The 21,965-nt window shown below is 48.7% G+C and overlaps 1 protein-coding gene across 2 annotated transcripts in view; it reads left to right on the top strand.

The window, feature by feature from the left end:
* The window catches only part of ITGB5 (integrin subunit beta 5), a 107,237-nt gene that overhangs the window by 16,162 nt on the left and 69,110 nt on the right, over positions 1-21,965 (top strand). For both annotated transcript variants that reach the window (XM_058662005.1, XM_004577836.2), the window contains exons 3-5: positions 3,016-3,220; positions 11,423-11,672; positions 20,695-20,863. In XM_058662005.1, the coding sequence (XP_058517988.1) occupies positions 3,016-3,220; positions 11,423-11,672; positions 20,695-20,863 (624 nt within the window). The remainder of the gene's footprint in view (positions 1-3,015; positions 3,221-11,422; positions 11,673-20,694; positions 20,864-21,965) is intronic.

Raw genomic sequence — 21,965 nt, 5'->3', positions numbered from 1 at the left:
ATAAGGAAATGTATGAATCATTTCGGAATGAGCATTTCTTAAACTCCGAGTGCCCCAGGTTAGCATGGGTCATTCCAGTGGGCTGCTTCCTTCCAGATTCTGCTGAAGGCAGGACACCTTGTTCTTATCAGCCTGTCTGCTTCACACAGACAACAATGAAACTGTCGTAACAGCTCATGTTTTATTTTCCTTTAGAGTCCTCATGTACACAGAATTCTGTTTTTTTTTTCCTTAGTACACATGTTTTTAAAACTTCTTCATCTCCATGATTATTCATAGTGACTATGTCATCTAGCAAAGCAATGAGTTGTATTTTTTCTTATGCTTAGAGATTTAGACCTACAAATGTAAAAGATTATGGTATGGTAAGCTTTATATGTGATATAGTCTTTGCTTCAAGTTTACAGTTTCCCTTTTGTTTTCGGTGGACAGCTGGGTTCTCCCCAAGGCTTGTATGGTATCCAGCACTTGCAAAAGTCCATATGAGAACAGCTCAGAAGTTGGCTCTTGGATGCCTGAGTGAGGACTTCTCAGATTATGTTGTCTTTTATAGATAACTTTTTTTTTAAAAAAGACTTATTTGTTTTCATTGGAAAGGCAGATACACAGAGGAGAGAGAGAAAGATCTTACGTCTGATGATCCACTCCCCAAGCGGCTACAACGGCTGGAGCTGAGCCAATCCAAAGCCAGGAGCCTCTTCAGGGTCTCCCATGCAGGATCAGGGTCCCAAAGCCCTGGGTCGTCCTCAACTGCTTTCCCAGACCACAGGCAGGGAGCTGGATGGGAAGTGGGGCTGCTGGGACTAGAACCGGTGCCCATATGGGATTCCCAGCGTGTTCAAGGCGAGGACCCTAACCACTGCACTATCGTGCCGGGCCCTATAGGTAACTTTCTAGAACAAATATTTATTATATTTCATTGGAAAGGCAGATTTACAGGGAGAAAGGGAAATCTTCCATCTGCTGGTTCACTCCCCAAATGGCCACAATGGCTGGAGCTTATCCGAAGCTGGGAACCAGGAGCTTCTTCCAGGTCTTCCAAGTGGGTGCAGGGGCTCAAGACTTTGAAGCCATCTCTGCTGCTTTCCCAGGCCACAGGCAGGGAGCTGGTTGGGAATGGGAACTGCCAGAATGCCAGCCCATATGGGATGTTGGCGTTAACAGGCTGAGGGTTAGCCAATTGAGCCATTGTGCTGGCCCCTAGAGATACTTTTTTTTTTTTTTATTGATTTCATTGCATTATGTGACACACATTTTTTTTATGCACTGGAATTCCCCCCGCCCCTCCCCAAACCCTCCCCCCCCCACCACGGTGGATTGCTCCACCCCGCTGTATTTCCATAGTTCAAACTCAGTTGAGATTCTTTCATTGGAGGTTTTGACCAATCATGAAGTCCAGCATCTTATTGTCCTGGCAAGTTCAATGGCTTCCTGGTGAGACCATCTCTGGTCCAAAGGCAGAACCAGCAGAGTATCATCCCAATCAAGTAAAAAACTCAACCTAATATTTACAACCATTTATAGCATTATGGCATTAATTGACATGGTAGAGATACTTTTTAAAAATTTTGTTTATTTATCTGAGAGGCAGAGTTAACAGAGCGTATAGGAAAGGGAGCACTGAAGGGGAAACACAGGAGACAAAGAGAGCCAGATTTAAAGGATCTTAGATACGAATTGAAGGCTCTTATCATTTAACCAGGATTGGGTTATTTCAAGAACAGTAGTTGCTAGTTACCTTTGCTGCTAAGTTGTTACAATAGGAAGTTAAACTATAAGGTGATTGTAAAAAAGGAAAAAAAAAGCTTCTATTGCTGGTATATGTGGGCGTTAAAAACTTCTGTGCAAACCAGAGAACCGGAATGCCTTTGAAGTCGCAAGAATGTGATGGTTTGTGTGACAAATCCTTGCTCATAAACTACAGAAAAGTGACGTGCATTTTCCTCTGCGATTCACTGTGTAATTAGAGGTTTGTGCTTGTTTTCCGCTGTCTTGTGTTTTCTGTCCATCCTGATTTTTCAAGAGTTGGCTAACACAGGCTGTCCCTTTTTAGTAGTTCCCATCTGCTGCTCCTTTGTCATTATCCTTTAGTTACTTCTCTGAGAAAGGCTTGTCTACTTGGAGAACTTTGGGGTAACTTGGAATGTTTCTGTAGTTGTGAATTGATTGTATATACATTCAGAGTCCCGGGCACGTAGCCATTCTCTGCTGCTTTCCCAGGTGCGTTAGCAGTGAGCTGGATCAAAGTGGAGCCGCTGGGACTCCATCCAGCTGGTGGCCACTGCATGCTGGCTCAGCAGGCAGTGGCTTTACCTCCTATGCCACAGCACTGGCCTCCCTTCCCCCCAGGTCTATCATCTTTTAATAAAATTTTAGGGGCAGGCGTTTGGTGCAGCAGGTAAATCATCACTCGGATGCCTGTACCCCATATTGGAATGCTTGGATTTGGGTCCTGGCTCTGCTTCGGATCCAGCTCCCCACTTGTGCACACCATGGGAGGCAACAAGTGATGGCTTAAGTCCTGGCGTCCCTGCCATCGACTTGGGAGACCCAGAAGGCGTTCCCAGCTTCTGTCTCTGGCTTTGTCCGGGCCTGACTGTCTTAGACATTTGAAGAGTGACCCAGTGCATGGACGAGCTCCTTCCAGCTCTGTATCCATCATCCCCTCTGCTTCTCAAATAAATTGAAAGCAAATTAATAAATTTCCAGAAAAATTTTTTAGCTATGCAACTTTTGACCACTTCAGTTTCTTTTTCTGCCAATCACATAGGTATCTGGGAACACTGGTTGTCAACATAGCAATGAATCCAGACGTTACAGAATTGTTTGGTATCCAGGTATCTCAGCTCATCCCTAGGGTGTCTGGTGCTTGGGACAGGAGTGATGATTTTCTCCACTTTAAGACCATGAAAAGGCAACAGCAGGTTAAAAATTGGCCAGACAGCGGGGGCATAGGACCTGAGCGGGGGCGGACACACAGCCTCACCACCTCTCTCCCTCTGTTTGCTCACTCAGGACTTCGGCAGCGCCCGCTCCATCACCTCCCGGTGTGACTTGAAGGCCAACCTGATCGGAAATGGCTGTGGAGGTGAGATCGAGAGCCCAGCCAGCAATACCCATGTCCTGCGAAGCCTGCCCCTCAGTAGCAAGGGCTCGGGCCCTGTGGGCGCTGACGTCATCCAGCTGACGCCGCAGGAGGTGGCTGTGAACCTTCGGCCTGGTGAGTCGTCCCTCACGTGGGCTGGAGGAGGGCCTGGGTTCGGGAGAGCCTGCTGGAGGGGGTGGGGTGAAGATGGTGCATCAGGGAAATCAACAGGGCTGGGGGGTGCTTATGGGGAGGTGAGGCCGAGCCCCCAGGGGGCAGAGTGTGAGGTCCTGTGTGGACAGAGGGACTGTCTTTATTGTGATAAAGTAACTAGGGGCTCTCCAAAGAGTTCCTGGAAAATGGAATGAAGAGAAGCCTGTTTGGGTGGAATACCAATGTTGCCACCCATGCCTAGGACATGAAATTGACCGTGTAGCCATGATTAAGTGGCTGGTACAGCAGCACTCAGTGCGTCTGTCCTGTTGTCTGTTTGCAGACATTCTAGTTATTTCAGCAAAAGCTGTGTGTCAGCACTAGGCCATACCTCTCCACTTCCAATACTGCCCTGCTTGCTGTGTAAGCAGGACCCTGTCAGGCACCTCCTGCAAGTGTGAGCACAACAGTGTTTGTCATCTAGCGTCTGCCTGTCTTACCTGGCTTACTGTTTCCGTGGCCCGTGTCCCAGCTGAACTCGTTGTTCAGGCTGGCTGGTGTTCCGGTGTGTGTGTCTGCACAGTTGCTGTGTGAGCACTTGTTGGCGGACATTTCCATCTTGTGGATGTCTTTCACAGTGCCATTGTTTTCCCTAGGAGGATGCTGATGTATCTGCTCGCTTCCCAGTGGCTCAAGAAAAAGGTGTTCTCTGTTCTCCATGAATCCTTGGCCTCGCAAGGAGGCAGTGTTTTAAAGTAGATGCGCTGTGACCATGGTGGCTCTTGTGAGTCCTGCAGTTGAGGCAAGATGAGAAAGTGGACACATTTTTGCCTACCTGCATTGTGCTGAGTTTCTGGCCCCCCCTAAGGCAGCTAATCTCATTTTCCCAGGAGGAGACAACCTGTTGTAGGTCTCTCAGTTAAGTGATGGCTGTGATTCCACCCCCAGGATCTTGGGGACTACACAGTGGTGGCTGTTTCTAGCCTGCCACCACTGTTATCTCATGTTCAGCTTAGAAGAATCCTAGCAATGCTGAGGAGTAAATGCAAGTGGTTCAAGTAGAGAGTATCAGTTTTTTTTTTTTTTTTAATAATTTGTTTCTTGTATCTCGTAGTCCGGGAAACTACTCTTTCCTGGTGGTTTATTTGGATGTCCAGAGAGCTTGGCACAGTGGCCTGCTCTGGGTTCTGGCTCTGCCCTATCTTGGAGGCCCTGGGCAAGTCACCTCACTTTTCAGCATGTCTGCCACTTCATTCCAAACCAATGTATTGAGAGCCTCAAGTGAGACTTCTTTGTGTAAATGCAATTTACAGAGATAAAGTTGTTAGAATTTTGGAAGACTTAGTGGCCTAGGGTGCCTAGGAAGCCACATGTAACAGGGGGGAGGAGGGCTGCTTGATGCCTCTGAAATGGACCCAGCTTACTGCACATGGCTAGCACACAGGGGGGCTTGGTGCTGTTGAGGTTTGTTTTGTAAAATTGTACCCCATGCACATCTTAGGAAGAACTTCAAGTTGCTACACACATGAGAAATGCTCTGTTGTGGCTATTTCAGTTGTCTTGAATGTAAGAAGCTAAGAAACTGTCAGCAGGCCCAGCTGGGTAAAATTGCTCTAGCTATTGCATTGCCCACATGGATGACATTTCAGTTAACTGGAGTTGGGATTTTTAAAAAATCTTCTCAGTGTGACACATTCCGTTGGGTAAGTTCCCCAGCTGACAGGGAAGGAGAGCCCTTAAAACTGTGAGTTAGGAGGAGTCAGGTGTCAGTTTTTTTAAAAAGTCATTTTCATTTCTTCTTTTTTTTTTTTAATAAGATTTATTTGTTTACTTGAAAGAATTATGTAAACTGAGAGGGAGAGACAGAGAGAAATCTTCCATCTGCTGGTTCACTCCCCAAATGGCCACACAACCAGAGCTGGGCTGGCCTGAAGCTGGGAGCCAGGAGCTTTTGCTGGCTCTCCCATGTGCGTGCAATGGCCCAAGGGTTTGGGGCCATCTTCTGCTGCTTTCCCAGGCTGTCAGCAGGGAGCTGGATCAGAAGTGGAACAGCCAAGACTTGAACCAGCGCCCCTGTGGAATGCTGTGACATTGTCATAACAGCAGTAGCAGCGGTGCCTGCAGATACCTTCTTGTGTACAGAAAGGCCTTCATTTCTCCCATTGGTCTATTCTCCGTGCCCTATTATAGGGGTGTTGAGTCAGCTTTTGGCAGAACCAGCAGTTCTTGGTGCAAGGTGCTTCAAGCTTTACTGCTCTTCAGAACATCTTCATCACGCCTTGGAGAAACCTCATACCTGTAACAGTTATTTCCCTTTTCTAACCTTACCCTCTGGTCCCATCAGCCCTTGGTGGCTTCTCAGCTGCCATTTTCATGGGTTTCCTTAGTCTGAATGTCTCTACCATAAGTCATGATCTGTGGCCATGTAAGTCTGATTTCTCTCGCTAACCACATGTTTTCAAGGTTCATGCATGCTGGAGCAGGTGTCCCGTTCCTTTTCGTGGCACAATAATAATCCACTGCAGATGTATAGATGTCTTATTTCTTGGTTGATGGACCTTTAGCCTTTCCTAAGTAGTAGGGCATTTCTGCCTTGGGACAGTCTTCACAACTGCTGTTGTGAGCATTCGTGCACAGAGCTTGGAGTAGACATGTGTTTTCAATCACCTTGAGTACATGGGCAGGAATAGAATTACTGTTCATATGGTAATTTTATGTTTTACTTCTTGAAGAACTGCCAAACTTTAAGTAGGATTTTGTATAAACACAGGATCATGTTTTCCATTTCATTCCAATGCTGGAAACTGTATGTCAGGATAAGGACCTTAAAAAAAGACCCTAAAGAAAGGACATAAAATCCTTAGGAAAGGGCATAAACTCAAGGGAAATCTCCAAGAGATGGTCAAAACCTAGAGCGATTTTAAGACATTGGGACCATGAAAAAATGGTTTCTTGAAGTTGTCTTTTGCTCTGTCTTAGCTTTTTAAAAAGGTCACTCTGGATTGGCAGCTGCCTTTTTTATTTTCCATTTTAGACAACTTATTTATAAATAGTTTTAGACTCATAAGAAGTTACAAAAATAATAGAGATTTCCTATGTACTAGTTGTCCCTAGTGACACATTTTACATAACTAACCGGAGTATGTCATCCCAGGCAGCAGAATGGCACGCTGCAGTACTGTTAACTGGACTGCAAAATTCATTTGCTTTTGGTTGGGATTTCATGCCAGCCTCTATCTAGGGCTTCCCCCGACCCTTTTCTGTTCTGTTTTGGATGTTGATTTTTGTTGGTTTTGGTTTAGGTAATGCATCTTTAGTGTCGTCATCTAGAATGTGTACATGCTTTAAAAAAAAGAGAGACTGACTAGGGCCAGTGTGCCAGTTCATATCCCAGCTGCTCTACTTCCTGATGCTCCCTGCTGATGTTCCTGGGAAGGCAGCAAAAAATGGCCCAAGTGCTTGGGCTCCTGTGCCTGTGGGGAAGACCTGGATACACCTGCTGGTCCTGGCTTTGGCCTGGCCCAGCCCTGGCCAATATGGCCATCTTGGAAATGAACCAGAGAATAGAAGTGTGTGTTTGTCTCCCTGTCTCTGTAACTGTGCCTTTAGAGAGACCAAGAGGGAGAAAGAAGGTTTTACTTTAAAAAACTCGGAATCATGGAGGCTGTAATGACCAAAAGTCTGTCTTAAGGTATGTCCTCGGGCCCTAACTCCCTGTTACAATAAGGTTGGGTTTAGGTGTTCCTCCTCTGAATTCCCAGCACAGGGAGGTGATGATTGGAGGAAAGTGACAAACACTCACACTGACGTGGGGCTGCCTGGTGAAGGGCTGCTTCATTTTGATGCCTGAATAAAAACCAGTCTTAACAGTTCTTGCTGAATTCTGCACTCTGATATGTGATCCTGACAAAAGGCTCACCATCTCTCCTTTTGTAAGAAGGAGTGCAGAGAGGAGAAAGCTGTGAAAACATGGTTCAAGTGCAGTGCCAGCTGCAGCTTGATTGTGGGCCTGGCAGAGAAGTACACTTAGGGACTGTGCAGTGGGAGGAATCATGTGCAGGATGCAGCTGGAGCTAGGCACCTTGCAGACGGGAAGACCCGGGAAGCCCTAAGAGGGGCAGCTGCTTGGGCACAGCTCCTTCCTCACATGTGCCCAGTGATCACTGCGCATTTGAGGTTGCTTTACTGATCCTGAGAGTGGAACAGCCCTAGAGAGAAAAGGGGAACTATGTGGAACATCAGGGAGCAGTGGCTGACAAATTTAGGCATGTGTACCAGGATGGTACCCTACAGGTTGGCACCGAGCAACCAAAAAGAAGGGCAACAAACAGTCTCGACTGTGCAGGAGAGGTGTGTCGTGTGGTGCGTCTCACATGTGTGGTTTTGGAAGTGGACTTCAAGGAGGGGGTGGTGCCCAGGCCTCCTTGGAGCAGGGCATGTCCTTCCTCCAAAGCACACAGCAGGGGTCCACTCACCTTGCAGGCCACCCTTGTCAGGATATAGGCATCCCAACAGCATAATGCCCACATTAAGAACCAGACAGGAATGTTGGCTCCTTTGAAATCTGGTGGAACCCACGTTCTGAACTTCAGCTCTGAACTTGGCAGTGCCACCCCCTTTCTTTGTTTTTCCCTTTGGGAAAGATTAGGAGAGACACTTGCTCTGAACATTTGCAGCCTGTTACTGGGGGGGGGGGGGGAGGGTGTGCGTGTGTGTGTGTGTGTGTGTGGTACCAACTCTCAGACTCAAGTACGAGGCAATTTCTTATTTTAGGAGAGATATCTTCTGAGCACCCATAGGACCTCTAGATCCTGTCTTCTGCCTCTCTTTAACATCATGTCTGGAAAAATTGGGGAGCTTGTTGCCCTTCAGACTCCAGTTTCTGGCAGAAGTTCCTCTCTTGATCCCTACAGGAAATTGCCTGAATAATGGACTTTGGCCGAGCAGAGGCCGGAGTCTTCCCGCATAAGAATTCATGTCACGCGTTTCCCTACGTCGTTATTGCCTTTAATCTCTATGGTCATTTCCACCCTTCCCGCTTGGTTGCTGCAGTAGGTCTGCAGCAGGGTTCAGGGATCCCGAGTCTCCCAACTGCTTGGTGGCAAGGTCAGGACTCCAACCCAGCCTTGCTGTTTCCAAGCCTAGTAACTAGAGTCAGAATTCATGGCCACTTCTAACGCTCCAAGGCCTGGTCTTCAACACCACACACTCCAGAATAGGACACACTCCAGCACGGGCCTTGGCAGAACTGGATTGTAGGTTTTGCCAGTGGATTTCAGAGGGACTGACTTCCCTGCCAGCTCTCTCTTCCCTGGTCCTGAAGCACCCAGCTGTCAATTCCTCATGAATTGAGCTGTCAATGACGCATAAGTCCTCCAAGGGATTCTGGAGAAAAGCAAAGGCAGCTGGGGGTGGGGGGACAAGGTGGACAGGTGGCAGCAGATGCTGAAGGCCTTGCTGAGGTCATGGCATTGGATGGAGGAGGTAGGATTGCAGACTGGGTGCTGGCAAGGACCCAGAGGAGTCTCCCTGCATGCAAGTGCTCCCTCCTGCCCACCCCCCTCTGCCGCCATGTGGCATCCTAGGGGACCCCTGCAGAAGGACCTTCTGTCTGCTTGATGGAAACCAGAGAGGGACTCTGCAGTGGTCTGGAATTCATTCTGGGAGAAATCTGGAACATTCCACTGTTTGAGTCAGACTTTGATGGTTTTTTAAAAATAGGCTCCTAGCGACAGGGTATCCTAAAGTACATCAATCCGCGGGGGGTTGGGAGGGATGACTACAGCAGTACAAGAAGAGACACATTGTAGGAAAGCAGGCCCAGAGCTGCTACTCCACCCCCAAAGGGTAATCATCATCATCATTGTCCTCCATCTACTTTTGTTCTGTGGTTGTGGAAGCCAGGGCTGCAGTTGCCCCCTACTCAAGGGACACAGCAGGAGGCTGAAGTCATCTGACCTCGTGCTTATTCGTGATAGACCTTGTTTGGGGTGAGAGGAGGGGCTGGAGGGTGCAGCTCCCAGTCCCACAAGTTCCAGAAGGCTTTGCTTTGCTTTCCTGGCTATCAGCTGCTGATCACACAAGTGTGGACCCCTTGAGAAGAGGCGGGGAGGTTGCCCTGTGGCCAATTCTGTACCCTCTTGCATCCCACTACACATGCACCCTGCCCTCCTTCCCAGATTTCCCATGCACATGGAGAGTACTGCTCAAGGATGAGAAGAACACACTGTGCCTTGGTGTTCCTGGGAAGCTTAATAAGCCCAGGCAAATGGAATACCTTTGTACGAGTAAAGCCTTGTGTTCTTTTTAAGTGATTTGTCTTTAGCAATTATGAAATGATTTAGGGATCAGTGTCTTGAGAATCATAAGTCCTGGTTTATTGCCCAGATGCTGGCCTCTCCACCAGCTCTGCCAGGTGCGATAGCAGAGGCCACACCTCCAGGCACTGCTTTTACTCTCCCTCCCCTGGGCACCTCCCCTCTCTGCTGCTGCTGCCTGCTTAGGCTGGGGCCCAGGTGTCTTCTCCTTAGAGCTGGTGAACAAAGCTGGTGGTGTCTTCCTTTTTCTCTTTTGTTTTTTGTTTTGCTTACTGGAAAGGCAGAGAGTTGGAGCTTGTATCTACTGGCTTACTCCCCAGATGCCTGCACCAGCTGGGGCTGGGCCAAGCTGAAACTTCAAGTCAGGAATTCCAGCCAGCTCTACCATGTGGTTAGCAGAGACTCAAGTGCTTGAGCTGTAGTGCGGCCTCCCATGGTCTGCATTAGCAGAAAGTTGTATCAGGAGCCAGAGCTAAGATGTTAAACCCAGCCATTCTGAGATAGAATGTAGGAGTCTTAATGGCTAGGCCATTTTATTTTTTTAAAGGGCATGGGGCTAAAATTTAGAATCTGTTTTCCTATAAGTACATATTTAAGAAGACTTCAAAAAGTTGCTTGAAAAAATCAAAAGACAATGCAAATTTTCCATGAACTTAGAAAAAATTTTTGAAAGATTTATTTATTTAGAAGGAGTGATAGGGAGAAATATATTCTAATCACTGGTTTCCTACCCAAATGCCCACAACAGCCAGGCCATAGACAGGCGACAGGAACTTCACCAGTGTTTCCGTATGAGTAGTAGGAGCCACATACTGGAGCCATCATCCATTGCCTCCCAGGGAGCTGGATGGGAGATGCAGTGTAGCCAGCCCTCAGTCCGGGCACCTGGTTACAGGACGTAGACATCACAGGCAGTGGATGAACAGGCTGCACCACAGTGCTGTTCCCTTCATGAACTCCTTGAAGCCCCCTTGGGTAATTCCTAATGATAGTGAATGTGTCTGATCTCCCCAAATATCCAAGATGCTCAAGAACTATGACTGTTGTCCAATAAATGGCTACAGAAAAAGAAATGGGACACAATGTAGTCATGAGTATTTTTGTCCTTTGGGTTATTTATTTCTAAGGACTTATTTATTTCAAAGTCGGGGTTTGAGAAAGAGAGCTCTTTTACTTACTGTTTCACTCTGCAAATGGCCACAGTAGCAACAGCTGAGCCAGGCCTGTGGCCAGGAACCTGGAGCTTCTTTTGGGTCTCCTTTGTAGATGCAGGGGCCCAAGCACTTGGGCCATCTTCTCCTGCTTTATCAGGCACGTTAGCAGGGAACTGGACTGGAAGTGAAGCAGCCAGTTCTTGAGCCAGTGCCCATATAGGATTCTGGCACCACAAATGGCATCTTTACTAGCTACGCCACAACACCAGCCTCACTCTGCGGTATTTTTGGTATCTTTGTTTCTTTGCTTCCTTGGCCTTACACATCCCTCCATCCCTCTTGGAGTTCTTGCATCCCTTCCTTGCTTCTGCTGGGGTCTTCTCCACTTTTTCCATCACATGCGCATGGGTCTTGCCCTGGACTTAGTGTCCACTGGATGGGCTCCTCCTTGCCCACTTGTATCCTTGCAGTTGTCTAGTCATTGTCCCACCAGTAGGCCGAGGGGCCTTTGAGTTTCCTTAAAAATGCTGAGCTGAGTGTTTGGGCAGCAGAACCCAGGGCTCTGTCTTCGGCATCATGTTGCCTTTGGGGAATCTGCCTGCAAGGAAAATGTTTCCTCCCAGAGGCATAGCACCAGGAAGGAGAAGTCAGAGGTGGGCCAACGCCAGCCTCCTCTACAGCCTGTAACCTACATGACCTCTCTGTTGCCCCAGGTGACAAGACAACCTTCCAGCTGCAGGTGCGCCAGGTGGAAGACTACCCTGTGGACTTGTACTACCTGATGGATCTCTCCCTGTCCATGAAGGATGACCTGGACAGCATCCGAAACCTGGGCACCAAGCTCGCCGAGGAAATGCGGAAGCTCACCAGCAACTTCCGCCTGGGGTTCGGGTCTTTCGTTGACAAAGACATCTCCCCTTTCTCCTACACGGCGCCACGGTACCAGACCAATCCATGCATTGGGTGAGTCACCATCATACTTCTGCGGGGTGCTTAAGGGTCGGGTTGGGGTACTTAGCCCAAAGTAGGCCTGGGTGTATGCTTTGATGGATGATGACCAAGCTCTGTCTCACCCTGCCTAGGCAGATAGCATTAGGCAGGGCAGTATAATCAGAGCATATGGATATTCCTGCCTGCCACACCCAAGCAGAGTTCCTGCCTGCTTTCTCACCCAAGCGGAGTTTGGACAATGTCCTTGGGAAGTCAGGGACCCAGGTGAGCAGGGAGGGAGCAGGTAGGATAGTGTAAACGTTGCCAGTGCTGGGAGGAGCCGAGGCATGTGTTGATGACTCTGAGTTTGTCCTATTTGTTCATGTGAATGACTGAGCTTTAAGTACAATTGAGAACCTTATACAGGATAAAGGTATGACTTTCTTCTCCCCAACATATGCCAGGTATACCTGAATTAGCAAATATTTGATGAAGTATTGGGAGAGTTTCTAACTGCTGCAACCAAGTATGTAATGGCTCGAAATTGTCCCCCAAGTTTTTATTTGGCTTCCTTAATTCCAGCTGGGTCTCTTGACCTGTGGACTCCCCTACTCCACACTGTGAGTTGGGAGACCCAGGCTCTTGCATCTTCTAGGTCATGCTGTGTTTTGCTTGTGGCTTGTCAGAGTCATTCTGTCTGGAGGAGCATGCCTGCAAGACACAGGACTCAGTGGGCCTGGCCCAAAGGACTCTTTTGCCACTTCTGCTCCCACCTCCTGTTAGAGCAGAACTGCAATAAGAGTCTAGGCACTGCTTTACCTGTGTGCCTAGGAACGAAAGGAAGCCAGACTGGCGAGCAGGTCTGTGCCATGAGGTGTTTGGGTATGGGTGGGAATGGGCTAGAGGGAGGTGCGGGGTCATATTCTCCAACTTTCCCTAACATAATCTCTGCTAGGTTGGTTTCTTTCTCTGTTAGGGCTCCTTTAAATGTCAGGATTTATGCAGTGTAACTACAGTGAATAAAAATTACCAACCATTTCTTGCCTGATCGTGACATTTACCTTCAGGCAGACTGTGAGATCAAAGGCTCTAGGGTGGTGGAAAGCCAGTAAGATCAAAGTTTTCAGTACAAATGCAAGGCCAGGACAATGGCCCAGTTGGCTGATCCTCTACCTACAAGCACCATCATCCCCTGTGGGTACCAGTTTGTGATCTGGTTGCACCACTTTCTGTCCATCTCTCTGCTTATGGCCTGGGAAGGCAGCAGAGAAGGACAGCCCAAAGCTTTGAGACCCTGTACTCACATGGAAGACCAAGAAGAAGCTCCTGGTTCCTAGATCGGCTCAGCTCTAGCTGTTACAGCCATTTGGGGAGTTGAATCGGCGGGTCTTTCTCTCTTCCTCTCTGTAAATTTGCCTTTCCCATAAAAATAAATAAATCTAAAAAAGAGAAAAAGGTACAAATGAGACTCTGCATTGCAGTTATGAAAAAGCACCATGTGTCATTAGTCATTTGTGGTCGAGCCTCCCCCTGGTATCAGGTTGCTGCTGGATCCTTGCTGCTCTCACGCTGTCTCGAGGCTGCCGTCCAGCCATGTTCAGGGCCTGATGTCCTCTGCCTGGAGCGCCAGCACCTCAGCCAACACTCTGTATGGTTAAGTGGGAGTGGCAATTCCGCCTGCTGCTATTCACCCCTACCCTGCCCTGCCTGGGTGTGTCTCCACTGCAGATGGGATGTGTCCACACACTCCTTGCTTTTCGGCTTTTTCACTAAGGGAGTCTATGTTTGAGCAGCTGTCAGGATCAGGAACTGGCCCTGGGCGCTCTGCATTTGAATGACTGAGGCTCTGACATGACCTGGGACTGATTCAGAGCTGTTTCCCTGCGCCCTCAAAGCCAGATCCAGTGAGATTCCCACTCAAAAGACAGGACATGCAGTCTGGTCTCGGAGCTGGGCAGTGTATCAGGGAGTCCCTCTGAGCCTTGGTGAGCAGCTGCAGTGGAGCTCCTGGATCAGCGAGGACAGCAACACCTCCTCCTGCTCCTGGGCCAGCTAGGACAGCAGCACCTCTGCCTGCTGCTTGACATGGTCAGGCAACACCTCCCCCTGCTTCTTGGCAAACAGGCAGTAGTTCCACTGCCTGACCAGTCGGTAGTGTCCTTTGCCTTTCTGTATGAATGCCACCATGAAACTCCAGAATTCCTAGATTTTCTTGAAAGCAAAGCAAAGCAAAGCAAAACAAAACACAGAATGGTCTGGAAAAGGCCTGGGCTTTGTGCCATGGGTTGGCTTGGATGCCACAGTCTCTTCTGTTGTATCTGGCCTGTTGCACTTGTTGGCTTTACTGATGGGCCTGTGCTCAGCTTGTGTGTGATCTTGGTCTAGTGTCCATTTCCTCCAGCTGACGTAGAGAGAGAAAACCACAGAATTCTTGGGATCCAGGCGAGCCTTCACTGGAGTTTTCTTTGATGCGGCGGTGGGAGCAGCAGTAGCTGCCCCTCTCTCAGAAGGTAACTTCGCCACCGGTGCTGGGCATCTCAGAGAAAAGAACTTCCTGAAGGTTACCCCTCCCTCTTGTGCTCATTGGTAAGCATCTTAGAATGTAGCAGGAAAGTGAAATCTGCCGTGAGGGTTTCAGGACTGCCATGGGAGGAGAAAGGCACGGTGACTTCATCATGCTGAAGCATCTCGGTTCCATCTCAGTGTCACAGAAAGGCCTGCAGTACTCGCCGAGGCAGCACTAGGAGGCCTGGGCTTAGAGGTACTGGCTTGTGGGTGATGTGTATATCCTGTGAAACTGTATGTAAGTAAAATATTGTGTGTCATCCTTCAGTATTTATCTTCATTTTCTTATCCTTTGTGTATTTTTCTGGAGAAAGCACAGCTTTCCTTCTCCACCTTGAATATATCACCTCATTGTCTTCCGTCTCTAGTGCTGTGTGTCTAATCATTTGCTTTTCCCTGGTGGCTTTTAGTAGGTGCCCATTCTACAGTGCTGTGTTTGGGTTGCATTTGCTTTTATTTGTCTTGCTTAGGACTCCATTTTAATTTGAAAGCATGTGTTTACTCTTGAGAATTTCAGGTATTATCTCTTGGATTATTTCCTGTTTCCTCATCCCTGTTTTCCTTTGAATGCTATTAGGTGTCAGCTGAAGTTCCTGTTTCTAAACGTTGTGTTTGTTCATTTCCCTATAATTTCAACTTCTTTCTTCTCTCTCTTATCCCCGTAATAGGATATCTCATAGTTTTCCAGTGTGCTCTTCAGTGGTTTAATCCATACAAGACATTCCATTTTCAGCTCTAAAAAGATTATTTAAAAGGCAGAGTGATTGGGGTGGGAGGTGACAAAGAGAAAGAGTGCGAGCGAGCGAGAGAAAGAATATCTTTCATCCTCTGGGTTCCAAATGAATGGCTGTAATAACCAGGGCTAAGTCAGGCTGAAGCCAGTGGCTAAGAATTCCATTTGAGTCTCACATTTGAGTCTCACATTTGAGTAACAAAGACCCAAGTACTTGAGCCGCCTTCCACTGCTTTCCCAGGTGCATTAGCAGGAAGCTGGGTGGGAAGCAGAGCAGCGAGGACTCAAACCAGCACTCCAGTATGGAAATACTGTCATCGTGGATTAGCTGCAGCCAGTCCTCCTGGGCCATAACAACAACCCTTGAAATCTCACTTGAAAACTTCAGTGGCTGTCTTTTTTAATCTGTTTTTTTTTCCCCCCAGCTCCTTCTGTTTTTCATCTTGTCCCCAACTCCCCCTTGGTTCCCCCCAGAACCTTCTGTTTTGTTTTTCCTTATAATTTCCTGTCTGGACTTTGGTTTCTATTCTTTGTGTTTTGACTGTTTTATATGTTCTTGTCTTAAAGTGTTTACATTCATTCTCTTCTGTTTCTTGAGCTGCACTGTTCTGTGTTGGATTTCCTGGTATTCCTTTCTGGCAGCCCGTTTCTCAGGGAATGATAACTTTTTGATTGGTGCATCTACATCGGAGGCAGTTTTCCACCCAGAGGTCATGTGCCCTGGGTATGCTGGCATTTCCACAGTGCAGAGTTTATGTTTGTTGCCCTGTGGGACTCAGCATACGGTTGGTTTCTCAGCTGGGAGCTTCTTTCCCATACAACTAGTTGATTCTGATTGCCCAGGCCTGGAGTTTAGAACTTTTATGGTGCTTTGTCTCATTCATGGCCCGAGTGCATGTTAGCTGCCTTGTTGCTTTCCTGGGCCAATAGATGGAGTCATCCATTTCTGGTTTAAGTGGTACCACAGCTGTTTGGGGAACTTGGATTTGCACAAAGAGCTCTGCACAGGCCTGAAGGTCATTGTTTGCTCGTGGTAGCGTCCTGCTCCAAGCATTTAGGACCTCTGTTGGGGTCTGACACATGAACTCCTGCTTGTCTCCCATCTGTTCTCTTTTATCATTTGTTGAGTGTTTGCCTCTTCATTTGTTGCAACTTGGATTTTCTCTTCTCAACTTTCAGTCTTGGCTATGTATTTTTTTTTTAAAGATTATTTATTTGAAAGGCAAAGTTAGAAAAGAGGGAGAAAGAGAGAAAGATCTTCCATCTGCTAGTTCACTCCTCAGCTGCCCACAACTGCTGGGGCTGGGCCAGGCTGAAGCCAAGAAGAAACAAGAACTTCATCTGGGTCTCCCACCTGGGTGGCAGGGGCCCAAGTGGTTGAGCCATCTTCCACTGCTTAAATCAGGCCATTAGCAGGGAGCCAGATAAGAAGTAAAATAGCCAGAATGTGAACTGGTGCCCATATGGGGTGCTGGCATCGTAAGCAGCTTAACTCTATATACCACAATGCTCGCCCTTTAATACATATATATTTTCTTTATTTTGTGCTTTATTTTGTTCAACAATTCTGTGTCCTTAGAGTGAGTGGGAAATCTTTCAGTGTAAGAGGGTGACCTTTCTAGGTCAGTTTCGTGCCCGTTACTATCCTGCCATTTCAGAGTGATCCTGATGCCAGCTCCGTGCTGGTGAGAACCCTGGGAGCAGCAGGTGGTGGCTCTGGCACCCAGATGGGAGAGCTGTCCTGTGTTCTTGGCTGCTGACTTTGGCCTAGCCTGGCAACAGCTGTTGAGGGGTTGCACTGTGGGCTGATGAGAGTCCCCCCCCCCCCCCCCCCCCGCTCTCTCTCTTGCTCTGCCTTAGAAAAGAAAAAAAATGTTAAAAAGTTTAATATTTTTTTCTGGATTTCCCTAGATCCAGTATCTCCAAATTGTAATCACTTTAAAAAAATTTATTTTGCTTTTGTTGCAAAGTCAAATATACAGAAAGGAAGATCTTCCGTCCAGTGATTCACTCCTCAAGTGATCACAACAGCACGAGTTGCAGCGATCTGAAGCCAGGAGCCTCTTCCAGGCCTCCCACGTGGGTGCAGGGTCCCAAGACTCTGGGCCGTCCTCGACTGCTTTCCCAGGCCACAAGCAGGGAGCTGGATGGGAAGCAGGGCTGCCAGGATTAGAACCAGCGCCTGTATGGGATCCAGGCAAATTCAAGGTTAGGACTTTAGCCTCTCGGCCACCGTACCAGGCCCAAATTGAAGTCATTTTTTACACATATACATCTACCAGCTCTTTTATCATATATATCTTATTTCTCAATCTTCTGGTTTATAATCCTGAATTCAGTAAATGTGCTTGGCCCTAACCTGGAGCTCTACAGCACAAAGGATGAGTAGGATAGTCTCCAGACACTGTCACACCTCGCCCTCAGGCTACTTGGGGACATCTTTCAGGAGTGGGATACACAATCCACTGTGGGCAACATCCTGCTCCAGCAACCCTGAAGACACTGCATGATCTGTGTGACGAAGCTGCTTTCTTAACCCGGAGGCAGTGTGGTCCATTCTCTGCGGGGAAGTCTTCTCTGGTATACACATTTTCTAGTTCTTGATCATTCCACAGTAGTCATCCTCTGCAGTTAAAAAATGCCATTGCTGGGCCTGGTACAATAGCTTAGTGGCTAAATCCTTGCCTTGTATGCTCTGGGATCCCATATGGGTGCCTGTTGTATCCTGGCTGCTCCACTTGCCTTCCAGCTCCCTGCTTGCGGCCTGGGAAAGCAGCAGAGAATAGCCCAAAGCCTTGGGACCCTGCATTTGCATTGGATACTCAGAAGAGAAGCTCTTGGCTCCTGGCTTCAGATCGGCTCAGCTCCAGCCATTGCAGCCACTTGGGGAACGAACCTGTGGATGCGTCTTTCTCTTTGTCTCTGTAAATATGAATTTCCACTAAAAATAAGTAAATCTTAAAAAAAAAAAAAAAAAGAAAGGCCCTGCACGATAGCATAGTGGTTAAAGTCCTTGCCTTGACGCCCGGGATCCTATATGTGTGCCGGTTCTAATCCTGGCAGCCCTGCTTCCTATCCAGGTCCCTGCCCGTGAACTGGGAAAGCAGTCAAGGACGGCCCAAAGCCTTGGGACCCTGCACCCACGTGGGAGACCCGGAGGAAGCTCCTGGTTCCCAGCTTTGGATTGGCTCAGCTCTGGCCGTTGCAGCCACTTGGGGAATAAACCATTGGATGGGAGATCTTCCTCTCTCTCTCCTCCTGTCTATATATCTGCTTTTCCAATAAAAATAAATAAATCTTTTTAAAAAAATGCTACTACTTACTGCTATCTGCAGGAAGTAGAGCTCTAGGGGAGATTTTTAAAAAAATGCTGAGGTTCATGTGAGTTTTTCACAGTTCTTCTGGTTTTACTTACTAAAACAGTAGCATGATTCAGTTCTGCTCCTGCCTTTCCGCAGCCTGCCTAACTGCCTGTGCCCGTTCCCAGCCCTGCCTCCTCCCCCCGCCACCACACACACAGTTCTAAATCCTGGTCCAGAATACCACAAAGGCATTAGAGCTAAGAGAGGAAGCCTGGGGAAGCAGGAATTCAGACACCTTGCTTTGGACCTGGACTCTGGATTTGTTAAGCAGAGGGCTGCAGAGGGGACCTCTGTTACTCTTTTTCGAAGAGGAGCTTGTGAAGATTTGGGAGGCCTGAGACTTAGGTTTAGAAAGGCTGACCTGTCCAGCACAAGAAAGTGTGGGGAAGGAGGAGGGACAAGAGCAACATTTGGCCAGGAAGTAAGGAAGGCCCCAGGCAACCACTGCAGCCAGTGTAGGGGCAGGCTTGACTGTGCAGATCCAGCTGCTGGTGGGGGGACTCTGCCTGTGAGTGATGGTAAGGGATGGAACAGGTGCTGTGGGGCTGCAGGGAGGTGGAGTGGCTGCCACTGCAAGGAGCAGCACCTGCCTGGACCTGCCCTGGGGAGGTGCCTGCTAGCAGTTGCTAAGCCTGTTTCCCATCACACGTGTGCACCTTGAATCAGGCCTCTCAGCTACTGCTTGTTTGAGAGGCTCCCTTGGCACCACCATGGGCCCTGCCAGCTCTACCCAGCCTGCCTCCCTGCCAGCCTCTTGCTGCTAACTGCCTGTGGCGTGGTCTTGCTCTGTCCTGGAGCTAGTCTGCTTCCTCCTGCTGCAGGACCCTCACACATTCTCTTCGCCTGCCTGCCTCCTGTTTCTTCCTTTCCCTTGTGAATGTGCTTGTGAAATGCTGCATGGCCACGCTTCCTATTTGGTTAGCTATACATCAAGCCAGACTGTTTGAGAACTGCCGTTGGGAGCTGACCTTCACCCCTGGGACTCTCCGTAGAACAGTGTCAAGGAGATTGCCTGCTGTTTCAGACGCAACACTGTGACCCTGTTGGCTGGCCACACTTCCTTCCATGTTTTCAAATATGATTTTCCGTTGGAATACTCTGTTAATGATTTCAGTTGCATTTTGGAGAGCTGGTGGTTCATCTTGGCAACATTTCAGGAAGAATATTTTTGTTGCTGTTACATTACTGTTTGCTCATGCACCAGTGCATCCTGGTGGTCACTTGGAGTGGTTGGCACGTAGAACTCACACACTCCTTTGTCCTGTGGCTGCAGCTGTGTTCATACCAGAAGTTGACTTTGCAGGGTAACTTTGCTTCCCTGGCCTTTGTTGTAGAACGGCCCAGTCACCTAATGTGCAGCAAAGGCAGTTACTGCCATTGGGAAGTAAAAGAGAATAGGTGCTTGTTGCCAGGTGCCGTTCAAGGAGCTGCTGGGCAGCCTTTAAAAAAATTATTGGAAAGTCATACACAGAGAGGAAGATTTTTCATCTGCTGATTCACTCCCCAAGTGGCCACAAAGGTTGGAGCTAAGCCTATCCAAAGTCAGGAGCCTCTTCCAGGTCTCCCACATGGGTGCAGGTCCCAAGGCTTTGGGCTCTTCTCAGCTGCTTTCCCAGGCCACAAGTAGGGAGCTGGATGGGAAGTAGGGCCGCTGGGACATGAACCCATTCCCATATGGGATCCAGGTGCGTGCAAGGTGAGGACTGTAGCCACTAGGCTACCGTGCTGGGCCTGTAGCTATTTTTTAATTGCCTGGCTTCTCAAGGGGTTAGGAGTCAAGAACCTTAGAGACTAAAGTTGGGTTGACAGGTGCTTGTTTGGCTCATGTCCATTCTTCTGGTTGGCCTATAGTGCTTATGCCCTTCTTTGATTGGTCAGTTTTCCCATGTTCTGGGTGTAGTCTTGCAGCAAGTAGCTGCTTTTTGCCACAGCCTGTACAAACCTTCCAGAGAACCAAACATCTGAATGTTGCCAATATTGATGGCTCTGCACGTGTCGTGTCCAGGCACCAAGTGGGACTGGCAACAGGACTGCTTTAGTCGATTTGCGACCAGGAGAGTGAGCAAGGAAATGTGAAGCTGAGGAGTTGAGGCCAGAGGTCATAGGAGACCAGGGCTGGGCATTATCCACCATCTGCATCCAAAGCAGTGTGGAGGGGTTTGCTTTCACTCTGTGGACAGTGTCCACCTCCCTCTGCCTAGGCTGACCCAGATATCCACTGTCCTGGCTACAGCCAAGGGCTGGGTTGTTTGGCTGCTTCTCCCTCCAAGCTGTTCCCGTGCCACCATGTGGTAGATGCTGGGTGAATACTTCCAGGTACCTCCCTGTGTGGACAGAGCCCCCGGGTGGGATTTAGATGGAAAAAGTGACTGACCATCCTCCTCTTTCTCTCTAGTTACAAGTTGTTTCCCAACTGCGTGCCATCCTTTGGGTTCCGCCACCTGCTGCCCCTCACCGACAGAGTTGACAGCTTCAATGAGGAGGTTCGCAAGCAGAGGGTGTCCCGGAACCGCGATGCCCCTGAGGGCGGCTTTGATGCTGTGCTCCAGGCTGCTGTCTGCAAGGTACTGCCCCCCCACCCAACCGTGCTTCTCTTCCTGCACTGGACAGGGCAAGAACAAGAGCACCTGTGTAGGTGTTGGCACCTACTGCAGGAAGTGGCAGATGCTGAGCTGTCCTCACGCATGGCTTTGGTGCCCCCTTACATCAGAGGGTGAGCTTAGTGTTGTCTGGAGAGAGCTCCAGCAAGCAGATCCACAGGCTGGGCTTGGGTGCCTCTCTGCTGTCAGGGTGTGGTGAAGTTCATGGGATGCGGGCTTTGCCAGAAGACAGCTGTTGTGTGTTTATGCACTGGGCTTTTTTCTGTTATCAGGAAGCGGGGGTAGGGGGCAGGGGGTGGGAAGTAAAGGTCAAGCCCATGCATTACAGCTTGTAGACCTTGAAGATGGCTGTCTTGGGCACTCCAGCCGGAAAGGAGAACTGTGTGGCATCTCTGACTGCACTGCTGTTGACTTGTTCTCCTGCTTCTCTGCAATGTACGGATGCTGGGAGGGGTTAGGAATGAGCTGAGCTCCGAGCGGCTGCAATCTCTGTAAAGTGTATCAATGGAATGTTGGTCATCACTCATTCCTAAAATAAGTTTCCAGCAGCGAAACAATGTAGGAGCAACATGTGATAAAAATAAGAATTGCTGTTGAACTCGTTCCTGCAGCACACACTTCTAGGATGTTTATTCTTTTTCACTTTCTGTGCGTGCCCTTAACAGTTCACAGGGCTCCTCAGGGAGAGTGTGTCGGGGGTCATGCTCTCTGAGACTCAAGGCAGGTGTGGCAGGAGGGGGTTGCCCAGGCCTCTTGTGTTGGGGTCAGCGAGCAGCCATTAGAACATCGGTCTGAAGAGAGTGCAGCTGGTGTTCCCTGAACGATGGCCAGCATCAGAGAGCTTGCGTCTACTCCGTGTTTGCCGGGAAGAGAGCTGCAGATACCTTTTCTGAGCTGAAAGACAAAAACGGTCGACTGATGGACACAGCAGGGCGGTGTACAGCAAGCAGTATGCATTGCTGCAGTTCTTGCCTGATCCCACTGAGGTTCTGCCCATTACCTACTCAGGGTATCTCTCGGAGAGAAACGTGGCCGTGACTTCCCATCTGGTGTGGCTGCTGACTGT

This window comes from Ochotona princeps, chromosome 3, assembly GCF_030435755.1.
Source record: "Ochotona princeps isolate mOchPri1 chromosome 3, mOchPri1.hap1, whole genome shotgun sequence".
Taxonomy (NCBI): Eukaryota; Metazoa; Chordata; class Mammalia; order Lagomorpha; family Ochotonidae; genus Ochotona; species Ochotona princeps.
This window is presented reverse-complemented; position numbering and strand designations above follow the sequence as displayed.